General features: G+C 44.2%; 1 protein-coding gene across 1 annotated transcript in view; it reads right to left on the bottom strand.

Annotated features, from left to right (window-relative positions):
- KAT6A (lysine acetyltransferase 6A) overlaps positions 1–15,123 on the bottom strand; it is a 122,385-nt gene that overhangs the window by 15,976 nt on the left and 91,286 nt on the right. The window contains exons 10-14 of the mRNA XM_081960510.1: positions 14,433–14,574; positions 13,618–13,779; positions 10,816–10,909; positions 3,968–4,199; positions 2,544–2,748 (exon numbers count right to left, since the gene is read on the bottom strand). Of these exons, the coding sequence (XP_081816636.1) occupies positions 2,544–2,748; positions 3,968–4,199; positions 10,816–10,909; positions 13,618–13,779; positions 14,433–14,574 (835 nt within the window). The remainder of the gene's footprint in view (positions 1–2,543; positions 2,749–3,967; positions 4,200–10,815; positions 10,910–13,617; positions 13,780–14,432; positions 14,575–15,123) is intronic.

Consider the following 15,123-nt stretch of genomic DNA (forward strand, 5'->3'; position numbering starts at 1 on the left):
AAAAAAGAAACTCAAGTTGCCTCCTGAAAAAGCACCTTTGGGACAACCATGACCTGGATGACTGAGAATCTCTACAGACTCAATCTTTTTGCTGCATATGGATATATAGACGTCTCAGAATTCCCGGCTAGGGAATTCTGGGAGCTGGAGTCTACAGATCTTAAAAGTTGCTGAGATTGAGAAACACCATGCTAGAGAAGCCTGTAGATGTCAGGCTGCGTTGAAACTCCAGAAAGTGTACAGAGAACAGCAACGGAGAGGATCATGGGACCGGAGGCTAAAACATATGATGAATGTGTCAACTGCCAAGAACTGCAGGCATGTCTGGTCTAACAAATGGAAGGATTAGGGGTGACATGATGAAACAGTCTTTCTGTCAGAGAGAAGATGGGGTGATAGAGAAGAGGGGTAGGGGTGTCAATCTATTTTCTGTCACAGAGAAGACGGGAGCAATCTATTTTCCAAAGCACCTGAGGGCAGTACAAGAAGTAATGGATCATTAAAGAAAGATCTAACCAAGAACGAAGGAGAAACTTCCTGAGCATGAGAACATTTAAACAGTGGAATGGATTGCGTCCAGATGTTGTGGGTGCTCCATCACTGGAGGTTTTTAAGAAGAGACTGGGTAGCCATTTGTCTGGGATCGTATAGGCCCTCAGGCTTAAACAGTGTGTTCAGTGGTGGGTTTCAAAAATTTTTGGAACCTACTCTGTGGGTGTGGCCTCCTTTGTGGGAGTGGCTTGCCGGCCATGTGACCTGGTGGGAGTGGCTTGGCAGTCATGTGACCAGGTGGGCATGGCTAACTTGGAAAATGTGGTGAAACTCACTTAACGACGCTCTTGCTTAGCAACCAAAATTTTGGGCTCAATTGTGGTCATAAGTTCTTTTTCTTTCTTTCATCTCTCTCTCCCACTTTCTTTCTTTTTTTCTTTTTCTTTCTCTCTCTCTCTCTGGCTCTTTGTCTCTCTCTCCCTCCCTCCCTCTCTGTCTCCCTCTGTCATTTTCTCTGGGTGTCTGTCTGTCTCTCTCTCTGTATCTCTGTCTCTCTCTCCTCCTTCCCCCATCTCTGTCACTCTGTCTGTGTGTGTCTGTCTGTCTCTCACTCACTCTGTGTGTGTGTGTGTGTGTCTGTCTGTCTGTCTGTGTCTCTCCCTCTGTCTCTCTCCCCTCCCTTCCTCTCTCTCTGTCACTCTGTGTATGTGGGTGTGTCTGTCTCTCACTCATTCACTTAATCACTCACTCTGTGTGTGTCTCTCTGTCTGTCTATCTTTCTCTCCCTCCCTCCCCCTCTCTGTTTCTCTCTGTCTGTGTGTGTGTGTGTGTCTGTCAGTCTCTCTGTCTGTCTGTGTCTCACTCACACACACACACACACTGTGGTCACCTTGTTGAGTGTTCCAATCACATTTGAAACACTCAACAACTGGCCTGCATTTATGGTATTTTGCAGCATTCTGCAGTCATAGGACCAAAATATATGCTTTTAACCATATATTTTGGTCCTATGACTGTAGAATGCTGCAAAATACCATAAATGCAGGCCAGTTGTTGAGTGTTTCAAATGTGATTGGAACACTCAACAAGGTGACCACAGTGTGTGTGTGAGAGAGAGTGAGGCAGACAGACAGACAGAGAGAGGAACAGAGAGAGGGAGTGAGGGAGGGAATCAGAGAGAGACTGACAAGAATCTGACAGAATCAGAGAGGTACTTTTAACTACCTGGCAGCGGCGTTTTTCCTTGGGGGGCTCCTCAGAACATCCCAAGACTTCGGAGGGAAGCTTACAGCCCGGAGCAGGAGCAAAGCCCCTTTTCCAACTGGCCCTTCCTCGCTTGGAGGGCTTCGGAGGGAAGCTTCTGCAGAAGCCCGGGCGAGTGACAAGTTCCCACCGTTACGAAGTCTCGGAGGCTGGAATTTTCTGAGCTGTGCGCGCATGCCTGTTTTCCACGGCGTGGAGCAGCAGCGAGGTTTGCGTGGCCGGCAATGACTCCAGATGCCATCCGGGAAGACGAGGAACGCGAGGGGGGACCGTTGACAGCCTCCGCAATCATCGCTCGCCTCGCAGAGCCTCGCTGCTGCTCCATGCCGTGGAAAACAGGCACGCGCGCACAGCTCAGAAAATTACAGACTTTGAGACTTCGTAACGGCGGGAACTTGTTGTCACTCACCCGGGCTTTTGCAGAAGCTTCCCTCCGAAGCGTTCCGAGGAAGGGCCAGTTGGGAAAGGGGCTTTGCTCCTGCTCCGGGCTGTAATTGCGCCTATGTTTTCCACGGAGTGGGGCCGCGGCCAGAAGACAAGGAACATGAGGTAGCGCAGCAGTGGCGGCAGGGAGTCAGCCCCGATGCAAAAAACGCCAAGGGGGCGGGGCAGGAAATTACTTCCGGGTTCATTCTCCAACCGGATCGTGCGATCCGGTGCGATCCGGCAGAAACCCACCACTGAGTGTGTTGGACTAGAACACTTCCAAGGTCCCTTCCAACTCTGTTATTCTATTATTCTACACTACTTCAAATCTATCATGATGCATAAACGCCTTGCATTCTGACCTCAATGTCTCTCTCCCGTGACTGCTGTGGGACCTCGATTTCTGTCTCTTCAGAATCATCCTCTTCATCCTCAGAAACCACTGAGTTTGAGACGATGACAGGGGTCCAACGTAGACATTCTGGGTCCACGACTACAGGCCGGATGTTCAGTTTCAGCTTTGCCATATGGTCTTGGATAAGTTTTTCCCGCCGAACAATCACAAATCTGAGGAAGGAAGGAAGAATGGGCGGCTTTAGTCACATGGCATCAAGTTCATGCCATCATCTTCTTTTAATGACCCCATAATCCCTCGTGGGGTGGAGTCTGGGCAACTAAATGGAGCCCTTCCTGTCCCCAATGCAGAGTTTTATTCAGCAGATACGTTCTCATTGTGCCCAGAGAGAGAGAGAGAAATATCTGCCTCTACCTAAGATTGAACTCACAGCCTCTTGATTGTGAGGCGAGAGCTCCACCTCTAGGCTACTCAGCATCAAGTTCATGCTGTAAACTTGGAAATGCAGGGAGAAAAAAGGTGATTGGGAGACTCAAAGGAGAGATGCATTACTAAGCATTTGCTACTAAGCAGTGCAGCCGTTGCTCACCACTGTAAACCTGTGGCCTTCAAAATGTCACAGAGACTCTTGACATGGAATTATTCCACATTGGTTGGGCTCATAATAATGCATCAACCCATATAAAGAACAGTTGCAGGAACCTGGTATGTCTAGTTTAATGAAAAGAAGGACTAGGGGGCACATGATAGCAGTCTTCCGATATCTATGGGGCTAGAAGAGGGAGTCAAGCTATTCTCCAAAGCTCCTGAGGGTAGGACAAGAAACAATGGGTGGAAACTAATCAAGGAGAGAAGTAACTTGGAACTGAGGAGAAATTTCCTGACAGTCAGAACAATTAATTAGTGGAACAATTTGCCTCCACAATTTGTGGGTGTTTCATCACTTGAGGTTTTTAAGAAGATGTTGGACAACCATTTGTCTGAAGTGGTGTAGGGTTTCCTGCCTAAGCAGTTGATTGGACTAGAAGACCTCCAAGATCTCTTCCAACTAAATCTAATCTAATCTAATTTAATCTAATCTATTCTATTCTATTCTATGTCCTGAGCTATTCTATTCTATTCTATTCTGTTCTGTTCTATTCCATATTCTGAGCTATTCTATTCTATTCTATTCTACTCTACTCTTTTCTTTTCTTCAATATATCAGTCACTTCTCTGGCTCTCTAAATTCACCTTGATGTCTGAGATTGCAAAAAAAAAAAAAAGATTCCAACCCTCTCAATAATAATCTTGATAGCACAAGAGCTAAAAAAAATTGAGTATAAAAAAAAAAACATGTTGCATTTTTTGGGGATTTTTGCCTCCCTGAGAATAATCCTGCCATTTCCCAAAGTTCCCCGATTCCGTGAGAGAAGGAAGGGAGATGCTCACTGATCGTTACGGAAATCAAGCATGCGCAGGTGATGAAGAGTCGAGGTGATGTCTTGAGGACAGATGCCGGTAAGTTTGCTTAACTTCTTGATGCTGATCTGCTTGTCGTTTTGGTGATAAAGGCACTCCAAGATGACACTTTTCCAATATGCCATGTAGGAAAGACGACCCAAGTCAGACAGCGGCTTCTCGGGGGATCCAGCTTGGCCTTCACGTTTGGATAGGAGATAACCTAAGAGAAAAAACAGAACCAGGTTTGGTTCACACACAACCACACTCTTCCAAGTTTACTCAGAGTTGAGAGCAACTAAGGGCCCCTGAAAGACCAACTGGTGACACCTCTTGTGGGGAGGGGATCACAAAAAAAATTGTTATGACCAACACGTTGTTACTCTGGTTCTTATGAAGATCAATCTCAGGGAGCTTCCCTTCAGCTCCTGCACAAAAAATGGGATAGAAATCTACCATATTTTTCACTGTATAAGACACCCCCCCCCAAAAAAAGAGGATGAAAATTTGGGTGTGTCTTATATTTCAAATGTAGCCCCGCCCACCCTTTGGCCCCCACCCTTTGGCCTCCACGTGTCACATTTTAGACTTGTTCCAGGTTGCAGGGATTCCTACAGGCCATCGCCGCCTCCGCGCATTGAGTTTTCGGCCTTGGCGCATCGTGTTTTCAGCCTCCACACACCCTGTTTTTGGCCTGTGTTTTGCATTTTCGGGCGGCAACCAGCGGCGATGTGCTTTGGCAATCCCCGTAGCCTTGAAGGTGTCTAAACGGAGCATTTGGAGGCTGAAAACGTGAGGTGCGGAGACCAAAATGGCAACCCAGAACAGCTGCTGCCTTGTCTGACAGCTTCCACACTTTGCCCGATTTACTCCCTGGATTGCCCCACGATGATCAGCTTTGCTTTTGAAGCTGCTTATCAGCCCCAATGAGGCGCGGGCACGAACTAATGTGCTAAAGCTGACCAGGCTGTTTGCTAAAGACGCTAGCCAGATGAATACCGATGGATGCTAGTAGGCACAGGCAGATTTCCCCCGCCCCAAAATCTAAGGTGCATATTATACTCCGGAGCATCTTATACTCTGAAAAATAAGGTAATATGTATTAGTAAATGCTACCTTCTCCACTATTTAGTCAAGAAAAGGAGGCAGATATTTCTCTCTCTCTGGGCACGAGATTATATCTGCTGAATAAAACTCCGCATTGGTGACAGGAAGGGCATTGGCCAGTAAATACTCAGGTAGTTCCATTCAGTTGCCCAAACTCCACCCCGCGAGGGATTATGGGTAATTAAAAGAAGATGATGATGATTGGAAGGTCCCTTCCTCTTCTGTTAAAATATAAATACATTTCTGCATCTGAGTTGTGTTTGTGGCCACTAGGGGACAGAGACGCCTGTGATGGTTAACAGCCTACCAACAAAATGCAAGAGGGCATCTCCTTCTTTTACAGTACATTCTATTCTGTCTATCGTCCGCCTCAAGATGGCAACAAGAGTCATGCATCACTTTCAATATGCTGTTGTAGGATTACTTTTTGCTCCCTTAAGTTCTTCTACTTAAAATTCTGTACTATTTCTATTAAACCCTGCGTTCTCTTCTCTTTTTTTCTGTGCCTCTCTTCGGTACCTACTGACCAACTGAGAGAAAGCAGGATTCTCTGTGAGATAAAAAGGCACATCAAATTTTGGAGGGGGACTTACTTCTAAAAGTGGATACTTTAGAAGTTTCCCCAAGACGAAGAAGTCTGCCTCTTCTTCCAAGAGAAGCATCTGCCATTCCATTCATCTCATCACGTGAAACGTTTGAACTCCATGTTCATCCCCAACTTTTAGGAACGGGACTCAAGGAACATTTTCAAATTATACATAATTTTATTGCCTTCATTGGGGGGGGGGGGGTAGCACAACCAACGGTGTGGTCTACATTCCACATAGGTGTATGTCATGGTGAATGTGCTAATCTCCAACCTGTTGTAAAAAACCTTATTTGTCAAACATCCTTAGGGTAAAGGTAAAGGTTCCCCTCGCACATATGTGCTAGTCGTTCCCGACTCTAGGGGGCAATGCTCATCTCCGTTTCAAAGCCGAAGAGCCAGCGCTGTTCAAAGACGTCTCCGTGGTCATGTGGCTGGCATGACTAAACGTCAAAGGCACACAGAATGCCGTTCCCTTCCCACCAAAGGTGGTTCCTATTTTTCTATTTGCATTTTTACATGCTTTCGAACTGCTGAGTTGGCAGAAGTTGGGACAAGGAACGGGAGCTCACGCCATTACACGGCGCTAGTAATTCGAACTGCTGACCTTTCTGATCGATAAGCTCAGCATCTTAGCCACTGAGCCACCGCGTCCCATACACCTTAGGGTAGGAATGGGCCACTACTGTACGGCAACTTTATGACTTGTAGACTTCCACTCCCAGAATTCCTGGGCAGGCATGCTAGCTCAAGAATTCTGGGAGTGGAAGTTCGTAAGTCATAAAGTTCACTTAGTTGCTCATCCCTGCCTTAAGATGTGCTCCCTTGGTTATTTGGAAGGCAAGCTACAGGCTGGATATGATTAAGTGCCAGTAACTGCTTTTTAAAGTTCCAAAGGGCAGCTACCTGTCTAGGATGTTACAGCAGTCAAGCTCTCAATATCAGAAATATAAGTGACTGTTTAGAGATACAAAGAAATGACTGGCAGCTGCTTGATTTTTCTGGTTACTGGTCGTCCTTGACTTACAACAGTTCATTTAGTGATGGTTCAAAGTTACAATGGCACTGGGGGGGGGGTGACTTATGACTGTTTTTCACGTTTATGACCTTTGCACCATCCCTGTCAAAATTTAGACCCTTGGCAATTGACTCATATTTATGAAGGTTGTAATGTCCTAGGCTCATGTGATTTACTTTTTGCTAGCAGTCCATCGGGAAGCCAGATTCACTTAACAACTGTGTCACTAACTTAAGAACTGCAGTGATTCAATTAAGAACTTTGGCAAGAAAATTTGTAAAATGAGGCTAAACTCACTTTTAACAAATGTATCACTTAGCAACAGAAATTTTGGGTTTAATAAGTCACAGAGCACTTGTATATTGGCGTTGTGGTCCGCCAGCAGCCAGTGAAGCTGGTAGCAGTCAGACAGTGAGGAGGTTGGGGAGGAACCTGGGCCAGTCCTGGAGTCTGGGGAGGGCTCTGACGAAGGCTCTGCATCGGAGGCAGAGAGGGGGCCAAGGCCGTATGCCAAATACCAGCTGCCTTCAGAGTCAGACATCAGTGAGGCAGAAGAACAGCTGGAGCCTGTTCCCAGTGTGCGTATGCGCAGAGCTGCCAGTAGAAGGGAACAGCTAAGGAAAAAGGGCCGACTCGGGAGTAAAGCTACAGGGGGATGATGAATGTCCCCTCCCAGAGGAAATAAAAGAGGTGCGAAAGGGGAGTGGAGCTTGCAGGAGACAATTATTTCACTTAATTGGTTCGTGACTCTCCAAGACTCCTTGCCAAGTTTTGCAGATCTCGGCCTGGCAGCTCTCCCAGCCAGATAAACTGTAAATCCTCCCTTGAAAGACTTTGCTGGATGTGAATGAGCAGAATTCACTGTAAATTAATAAAAGGGGTTTTTGTTGGGACCAGGAGTTTGCTTCATGCTCTCGGGAAGCCTCGGTTAGAACAATTGAACAAATCAACAAAGCTAATTAGAATGATTCTTCACCTTCAAGTCAGGGAATCCATCATTCATTATGCGACCTGGCTTTATAAAAATTAAACTCAAGTCGCTTCCTCCCATCCCAAGATCAACGGGATCAGTTAAAACAAAGTAGCTCTCATAATTGAGAGGGTTTTCCTCCCCAGACTTCAAGTCACACTTTACCTTGAGCAAGCCGATGCTAAAAGTCAATTTAGAGACTTCTTTGAAGGCCTGGGATTCACTCAGCTTTTCAAATACACCAGACAGCAACAAGATGGTAAACAAGCAATTACTTAAAGAAGGTAAAAAAGAACGGGAATGCCAGCCAGAAATTGTTATCAGCGCATGGCGTTCGTTTCAGATAATGAGGATGGAAATGTCAGCATCATGTGCGCAGCTCACTTTCCGAGACAGAGGAAGCTGCCTGCACAAGTGATCGTCTTCTCATTTAAAGATGGGGGAGAGAATGAGTAAAGAGGTACTTAGTTTGGCTTTGAAAATGGAACTTCTCTTCCTCTCCAGAAAGCACTGAATTGCTTTATATTTCCTGTCATTGCCATCAAGGCCAGACAAGGTACTTTTGCTATCCAACTGGATTTGGCTACTAATTGGCTTCTGTGCACAATTCAAGATGCCTTTTTCAAAATAAAACAATCTGCATGTATCAGATTTTTCTGGTCTTTTGAGATCAACTGAAAAGAATAACCAGCGTACTTCTTCTTTCTCAAATAATGTCTGAAGTTTCAGGTTGGTACAGAAGTATACAATTCACTTTTCCTAGGCACAGCAGTAGTTTGCAACTCAAATGTCACCTCTTTGTTCTGTCAGCCAAGGTTCAAAGGAAGAATCCCAGAATTGCCACCGATTCCTCCTTTGTAAAATGGATTACCGTATTTTTCGGAGTATAAGACGCACCTTCGTTTTTGGGGAGGAAAATAAGAAGGAAAAAAAACTCTGTCTCTGCCTACTAGCATCCATGGTATTCAGCTGACACAGGTAACAAGGTCAGCCAATGAATAGGCATAGCAACTAAGTCAGCCAATGAGGGCTATTTGGATTCTGAAACAGTATTTGCTGTGCGAGCTACAAGGAGACTGGAAAGAGCCTGGCTTAGCTGAGTACTGAAAGTGAAACTGCTTGTGTTTTGCTTGTATTGACTGCTACTTTGGAAAACCTGCTTTTGGTATTGTATTGTATATTATTATTATTTTGAATCCTGCTGAATCAGTTACTTGTGTGCGCTTTCTGAATGTGATTGCTGCTGCAAACTCTGACTAGCCAGGTCAGCTTTAGCACTTACTGCAGCCTGATTCAGCACAGCTGATTGGCGGGTGCCGGAATAGCCCCAAGCAGCTGTTCCAGGCTGCAGGGATTGCCACAGACCATCGCTGCCTCCGTGCCTCGCATTTTTTGGCCACTGGTGGGGGTGAGTGGGACTACATTTGGTTTATAAGATGCACCCAAATTTTCACCCTCTTTTATACTCTGAAAAATACAGTAATCCAAACTTGGGACAAGTCAAAGGCTCTAGAAGCAGGGATGCCCAACCTTAGCAACTTTGAAGGCTTGTGGACTTCAACTCCCAGGATTCCCCAGTCGGTGAATAAATAGATATCACTTTGGTGGGATGGTAACAGTGCTCTGTGCACCTGGGGTGTATAATTATACCAGCCAAGCGACTATGGAAGAGTCTTTGAACAACCCTTGGCTAAGAAATGCAGATGAGCACCGCCTCTAGAGACAGACACGACTGGACAGGGAAATCTTTGCTTGTTTGTTTGGCTGGGAACTAGCAAGCAACCACGGGGCATCTCCAGACAGCCACTGGACTCCCCTCACATTCCTCTCTGAGATTCCAGTAGGCTACTCTGAACCCCTCCCCCCCAAGGCTGATGGACCTAAACAGAGGTGTAAAAAGACAAAGGTTCCCTTTGCACATATGTGCTAATTGTTCCCGACTGTAGGGGGCGGTGCTCATTTCCGTTTCAAAGCCGAAGAGCTAGCACTGTCAGAAGATGTCTACGTGGTCATGTGGCCGGCATGACTCAATGCCGAAGGCATACAGAATGCTGTTACCTTCCCATCAAAGGTGGTCCCTATTTTTCTACTTGCATTTTTGCCTGATTTCGAACTGCTAGGTTGGCAGAAGCTGGAACAAGTAAGAGGAGCTCACTCCGTTACGCGGCGCTAGGGATTCAAACTGCTGAACTGCCGACCTTTCTGATCAACAAGCTCGGAGACTTAGTCACTGAACTACCGCATCCCTAAACAGAGGTGTAACAGCACCACAAGTGCATAAAGTAAAGGTAAAGGAGTCCCTGTGGATTTTACTTGGCTAGTTGTTGCTGACCATAGGGGATGATGCACATCTCAGTTTCAAGGCCATTCAGCCAGTGATGTCTGAAGACATTTCCATGGTTCAGTGGTCACAGAACGCTGTTACCTTCACATCAAAGTGGTTTGTCTGTCTATCCTTCCTTCCTTCCTTCTTTCTTTCTTTTCTCTCTCTCTCTCTCTCTCTTTCTTTCTCCTTCCTCCTCCTCCTCCTTTTAGCCATTATCTATCCACTGCAGGATGAAGGCCTCTTCCACGTATTTCCAACAAATACAGTCCTGAGCTTTCTTTTCTTTTCATTCTCTATTCACATTTGCACACTTTCGAACTTCTAGATGGGCAGGAGACGAGAGGAGGACGGGAGTTCATCCTATTACGTGGCGCTTGAGTCTCAAACCTCTGGACTGCCAGCTTTTCAGAGAAGCCCAGCCTCTTAAACGCTGAGCCATGCCACTATTATATAACTATGATCTAAATTAGCAACAATTTACCGGAATGGATCTCTGGATAAAAACAAGTTTCAGATTTAAAGTCAGAAGACTGTTAATTTAAGATTGCTGAATGGACATGCAAAGGGGGGGGGGGGGGTAGGAAGACACTGATGTAAGACACACACAATAAATAAAACATTTACTTTAACAGAAAACAGCTGAGGGGGCGGGAAAAAAGGTTTCCTGGAATTGTAAAATAGAGCCAATTCAGGTAAAGAATCCTTTTGAAGTCACATCCTGCCAAATGAGTTGTAAGAGTATACTCTGTAACTCGTAAAGCCAAGTTTTAGATGGGGGGAATTTTTTTTTAAACCAACAATTTAGGAAAACGAAGAATAAGAAGGGGCTTACTGAAGTCAATGAGGAATCTGCCATAGCCCTTGCGTTGGTACTGGGGAAGAATCATGATGCAGGAGACGTTGTATTTCTGCTGGCAGTGCTTCTCCTAGGAAAAAAAAAGAGAAAGGTGGGGGGATGAATCCACTTATTAAAAAGCACGGCCTTGTGACAAGGAAGAGCTCTTTAGGACAATAATTAATACGGAGGGAATATTCCAGGTAAAGATCCAGCTGTAATTCCATCGGGGAGTCAGAGAAAAACCAAATGAAAAACATGTCTCCGATGGAAGAACAAAAGTAAACCTCTAATTATTTAAGAAGTGGGAGGGGGGAAGATAACGGAGTAATGGTTTGGTTCCTGAAATCCAGCAATGTTTATTTCCAAAGGTCTCTGGCTTCTCCCTCCCTCAAGGATTTTGCCTCTTTGGAACTTTCTAAAACAGAAAGGCTATCCCCCCCCTCCCCCCCCACACACACTTAAGATGGGGGAGAATATCTGGGAAATGTTGATACTGTTTGGCTATATACCCAAGAGTATTTATTACTAGGAAAACAGTTTCTTCGGCAGGCATGGCTCTCTGAAGCTATGGAGCAGATCAATGGGGATAGTAAGAACTAGAGGAGACTACCCAGGTGTCTGCAGGGAAGTGTAAATGTAATGGGAATGAGGAAGTCCACATATCACCTCTCTAGGACAGGCTGCACCAATTACTAGTTGATTTGGGGGTACATTTTGAAGTTCCAGCGTCTTCTATAAAGTCCTTCAAGGATCAGCCTTCAAATTCAATTTCAATTTCAGAACAGAGCTGGAAGGGACCTTGGAGGTCTTCTAGTCCAGCCCTCTGCTCAAGCAGGAGACATCATTCTATTTCAGATAGGTGGCTGCCCAGTCTCTTCTTAAAAACCTCCAAAAAAACCCAAAACCTAAAAAGAAAACCCTCCTCAACTTCTGGTGGCCAGCTGTTCCACTGATTAATTGTTAATTTCTCCTTAATTCCAGGTTTGTTTCTCTCCTTAGTTAGGTTTCCATCCATTGTTTCTCATCTTGCCTTCTGATGCTTTGGAAAATAGGATGACACTTCTTTTTGGCAGTCCCTCAAATACTGGAACACTGCTATCATTTCACCCCTAGTCCTTCTTTGCTCTAGATTGGCCATACCCAAATATTCAGTATTTATGGGAATGCTCGCCTCAGCATTATGCCAGTCTGTCCTACGAGACCTGGCATGGTGGGCATACTCCAGGCCCATCTATAAAATAATGCCACCTTGTGAGACCCTGGAGGTGTGTTGTCCCTGTTGTTGCTTCTCCCCTCTAGAGTAGCATTTCCCCTCAAAGCCCATTTGGACAAACACAGGTACACATACACAGATACACACACAGAGACACACACCTGATCCTGCTGTTCTTCCGGGAAACAGCATTTCTAGGTCAATCTGTGAACCATTTGAACAATAGCTGTTTGAATATTTGCGCATTTCCTGAAATGTTATTATTTTATTTAGCTCTGTCTTGATTCCTAGGTCTTCTTTTGATGATGTTTTTAACCTATTCAGCATTGCCTTAGCATGAACACACACACACTTCTTTCCTTGCCTTGCAGAGTGAGAATTGAAAATCTGCAGTGCCTCCCAAACAAAACAGAGAATTTGGGTCCTCATGGCAGACCTACCATCCAGCACGCATCCCCCATTCTGCAGGAAGGCTAGGTAAACTACGGCCTGGTTATTTCCTCCCCTCTTCCCACCCACCCCACTGGAAAAATTTCTTCTCCAAGCAAAACAGCTTCTGCAAAAGGCGAGCCTGAAGCCCTCATGCCTGGACCCCTCGTCTACGCAGGAGGAATACGAAAGCCATGTTCAGTCTCAATTGCGTGGTTTTTTTTTCCAGAGCACAAACAAAAGCTTCGCAGTGAGATCAGCATCTGATTTGAGGAGCAGCAAGCTTGGTGGCGTGGTAACAATGAATGTTTACTTCACCAACTAGCTGTACTCTTCGCTACCAAGGGACAAGGAAGTCATTTAAAACCTCCCTTTAGAACCGCAAAGCTGGAATGCACGCTCCTCCGAGGATACTCTCTGTTCAAGGCAGGAAGAGAAAGCCAGACAACGTTAACTGCTTCAGTTCCCTGGATTTGTCTAGACAAGAGTTGTAAAAGGGAATAGGGAAAACTGCACCCAGTGCTTCACAAGTCCTTCATGTAGTTAAAATCCAGCAGACTTTTGGAAGAAATACCGCAGAATCACTTTGAATTCACACACTGAAAACACCGGCCCAATTATAGCCACTGGAATGCCATTTTAGACTAATTTCAAAGGTAATTTCCAGAGATAAAGAATCAGCACAGGAGGCTTAATACCACGGCAAAAAAAGAAAAAGGCAGAGATAGGGGAAGGAAAAATTAATTATCTTCTTGCACAAATCATATCTCGTGATGGCAGAGGTTCAGAAGTGGTGCTGGGGGGCCGGGCTGGATGGGAGGAAAGCATGGGAATGGATGCTGAATGCAGCACTTACTATCTTTACTCACTAGCAAAACTACAAAGTATGTAAAAACTGAAATATGCAGGTGAGGAAATGCCTGTTAATGCACATGACTAGCATCATTTAAATGGATTTCCAAATTCTACGTTTTATAGCAGTTTTTTTTTACAGTACATCAGCTATTTCCTTCTCTTAAGGGAACAGAAAAGAACCAATGCTCAGCGTTGCAAAAATGAAACTAAAAGTCCCCTTCAAATGGAGTTCATTTATTTCTTGGTGACCTAGGAGGACACACCCATGAAAACCCAGGTTTCAATGTCTGCACCCTCACCTTGGAGAAGTAGCCGACGAGGTGACAGCCCTTCATATCATTTTGCGTCAGCACGTAAAAAAGAAATGGCTCCACGTCATAGTAGAGAGTCTTATGGTCCAGGAAGAGTTTTGCCAATAGACATAAGTTCTGGCAGTAAATAGTACTGACGTTGCCATCCACCTTAAAAGAAAAGCAGGTTAATTCATCAGAAAATCACAATGAAGTACTATATCCTGGCCAAATAATATTAGAGCAAACAACGGGGATAACATTCATTTTTGAAAGCATTAAGAGAAAGAGAGCAGTTGGAAAGCATCACTACTCTGACCTTTGGTCCCCCCAAGGCAACCCATATTTTTAAGCTTAGCAACCACTTAGATTTGTTTATATGGCCAAGAATTTATAACCTTATTTAAAGAGTCACTAAAATGGCTATGCACTACTCCTAACCTATGAAACAGAACTCTTTTTGGAAATGGTATTTAAAAAGCCAGTTTAGAAGGCAGAAATTTACAGCAGAAACATGTGGACATAAACTAAATTCTCACCCACAGTATCTTCACTAAAAATTGCTGACTGCCCACGTCTCTGCAAACAACATACTCAAAGACTATTCAAATTATATTTCCGTCTTCTAGAGCTAGTTCCTATTCCTTGGTTCTAGAACTTGCTATCCAAAAACCATGACCTGCGAATTCCCTCTGAAGGGGGTTGATCCAACCATGGGAAACAAAAAATTCAATGTAAACACACTGTGTAGTTTATATTGTATATTACTATCTATACTAGTTGTAACACAGGACAAACAGCAGTTAAGAGCTGTTGAAATTTACCTCGAAAACCGAAACATTACACTTTCTATATATTTCATTGGCTGGGGGATGAAACCAGCCACATTTCTTCGTGTGCTGCTGGAGAATAGTTCTGCTTTTCATGTATTTGAGACAGAATTCACAAATGTACAACTTGGGCAACCTGAAAAAATATAAACCAGTAAATACCCACTCACTGCTAAAGAAAAAAGGCAAAAAATAAACAAACAACCCTGGGCCAAAATATATACATGATTAGGAAAAAATGATAAGGCAACACATTGATTTTAAACCAGAAATATTTTTGTTGGGTATTTCACCAGAACAATCTAATAAAGGGAATACATACTGAAATTTACATGTATTAACAGCAGCAAGAATTGTCTTTTCACAATAGTGGAAAAATGAAGAGATCCCTTTAGATGAAAGGGTTATAAAAAAATATTGGCTGAGATGGAGAGATTAACACTAAAAATAAAGGAGAAGGAAGAAAAAGAATATTTTTTAACATAGGACCTGTTTTACAATTGGCTAACAGAAACAGAGGTTAGAAATTAAAGAGACCAAGAGAATGATTAATTATGTAGGAAAAGCTTCCTAGTATGTACAAGCCAATGTTACTATTATGTGATTATTATCAATGTTATATATACTATGATTACCATTATGCTTATTGACTTTTTGTTGTTCAAAACTAACTTTATTCAGACAA

The sequence above is a fragment of the Natrix helvetica genome (genome assembly GCF_964273705.1).
Source record: "Natrix helvetica genome assembly, chromosome: 8".
Lineage (NCBI taxonomy): Eukaryota > Metazoa > Chordata > Lepidosauria > Squamata > Natricidae > Natrix > Natrix helvetica.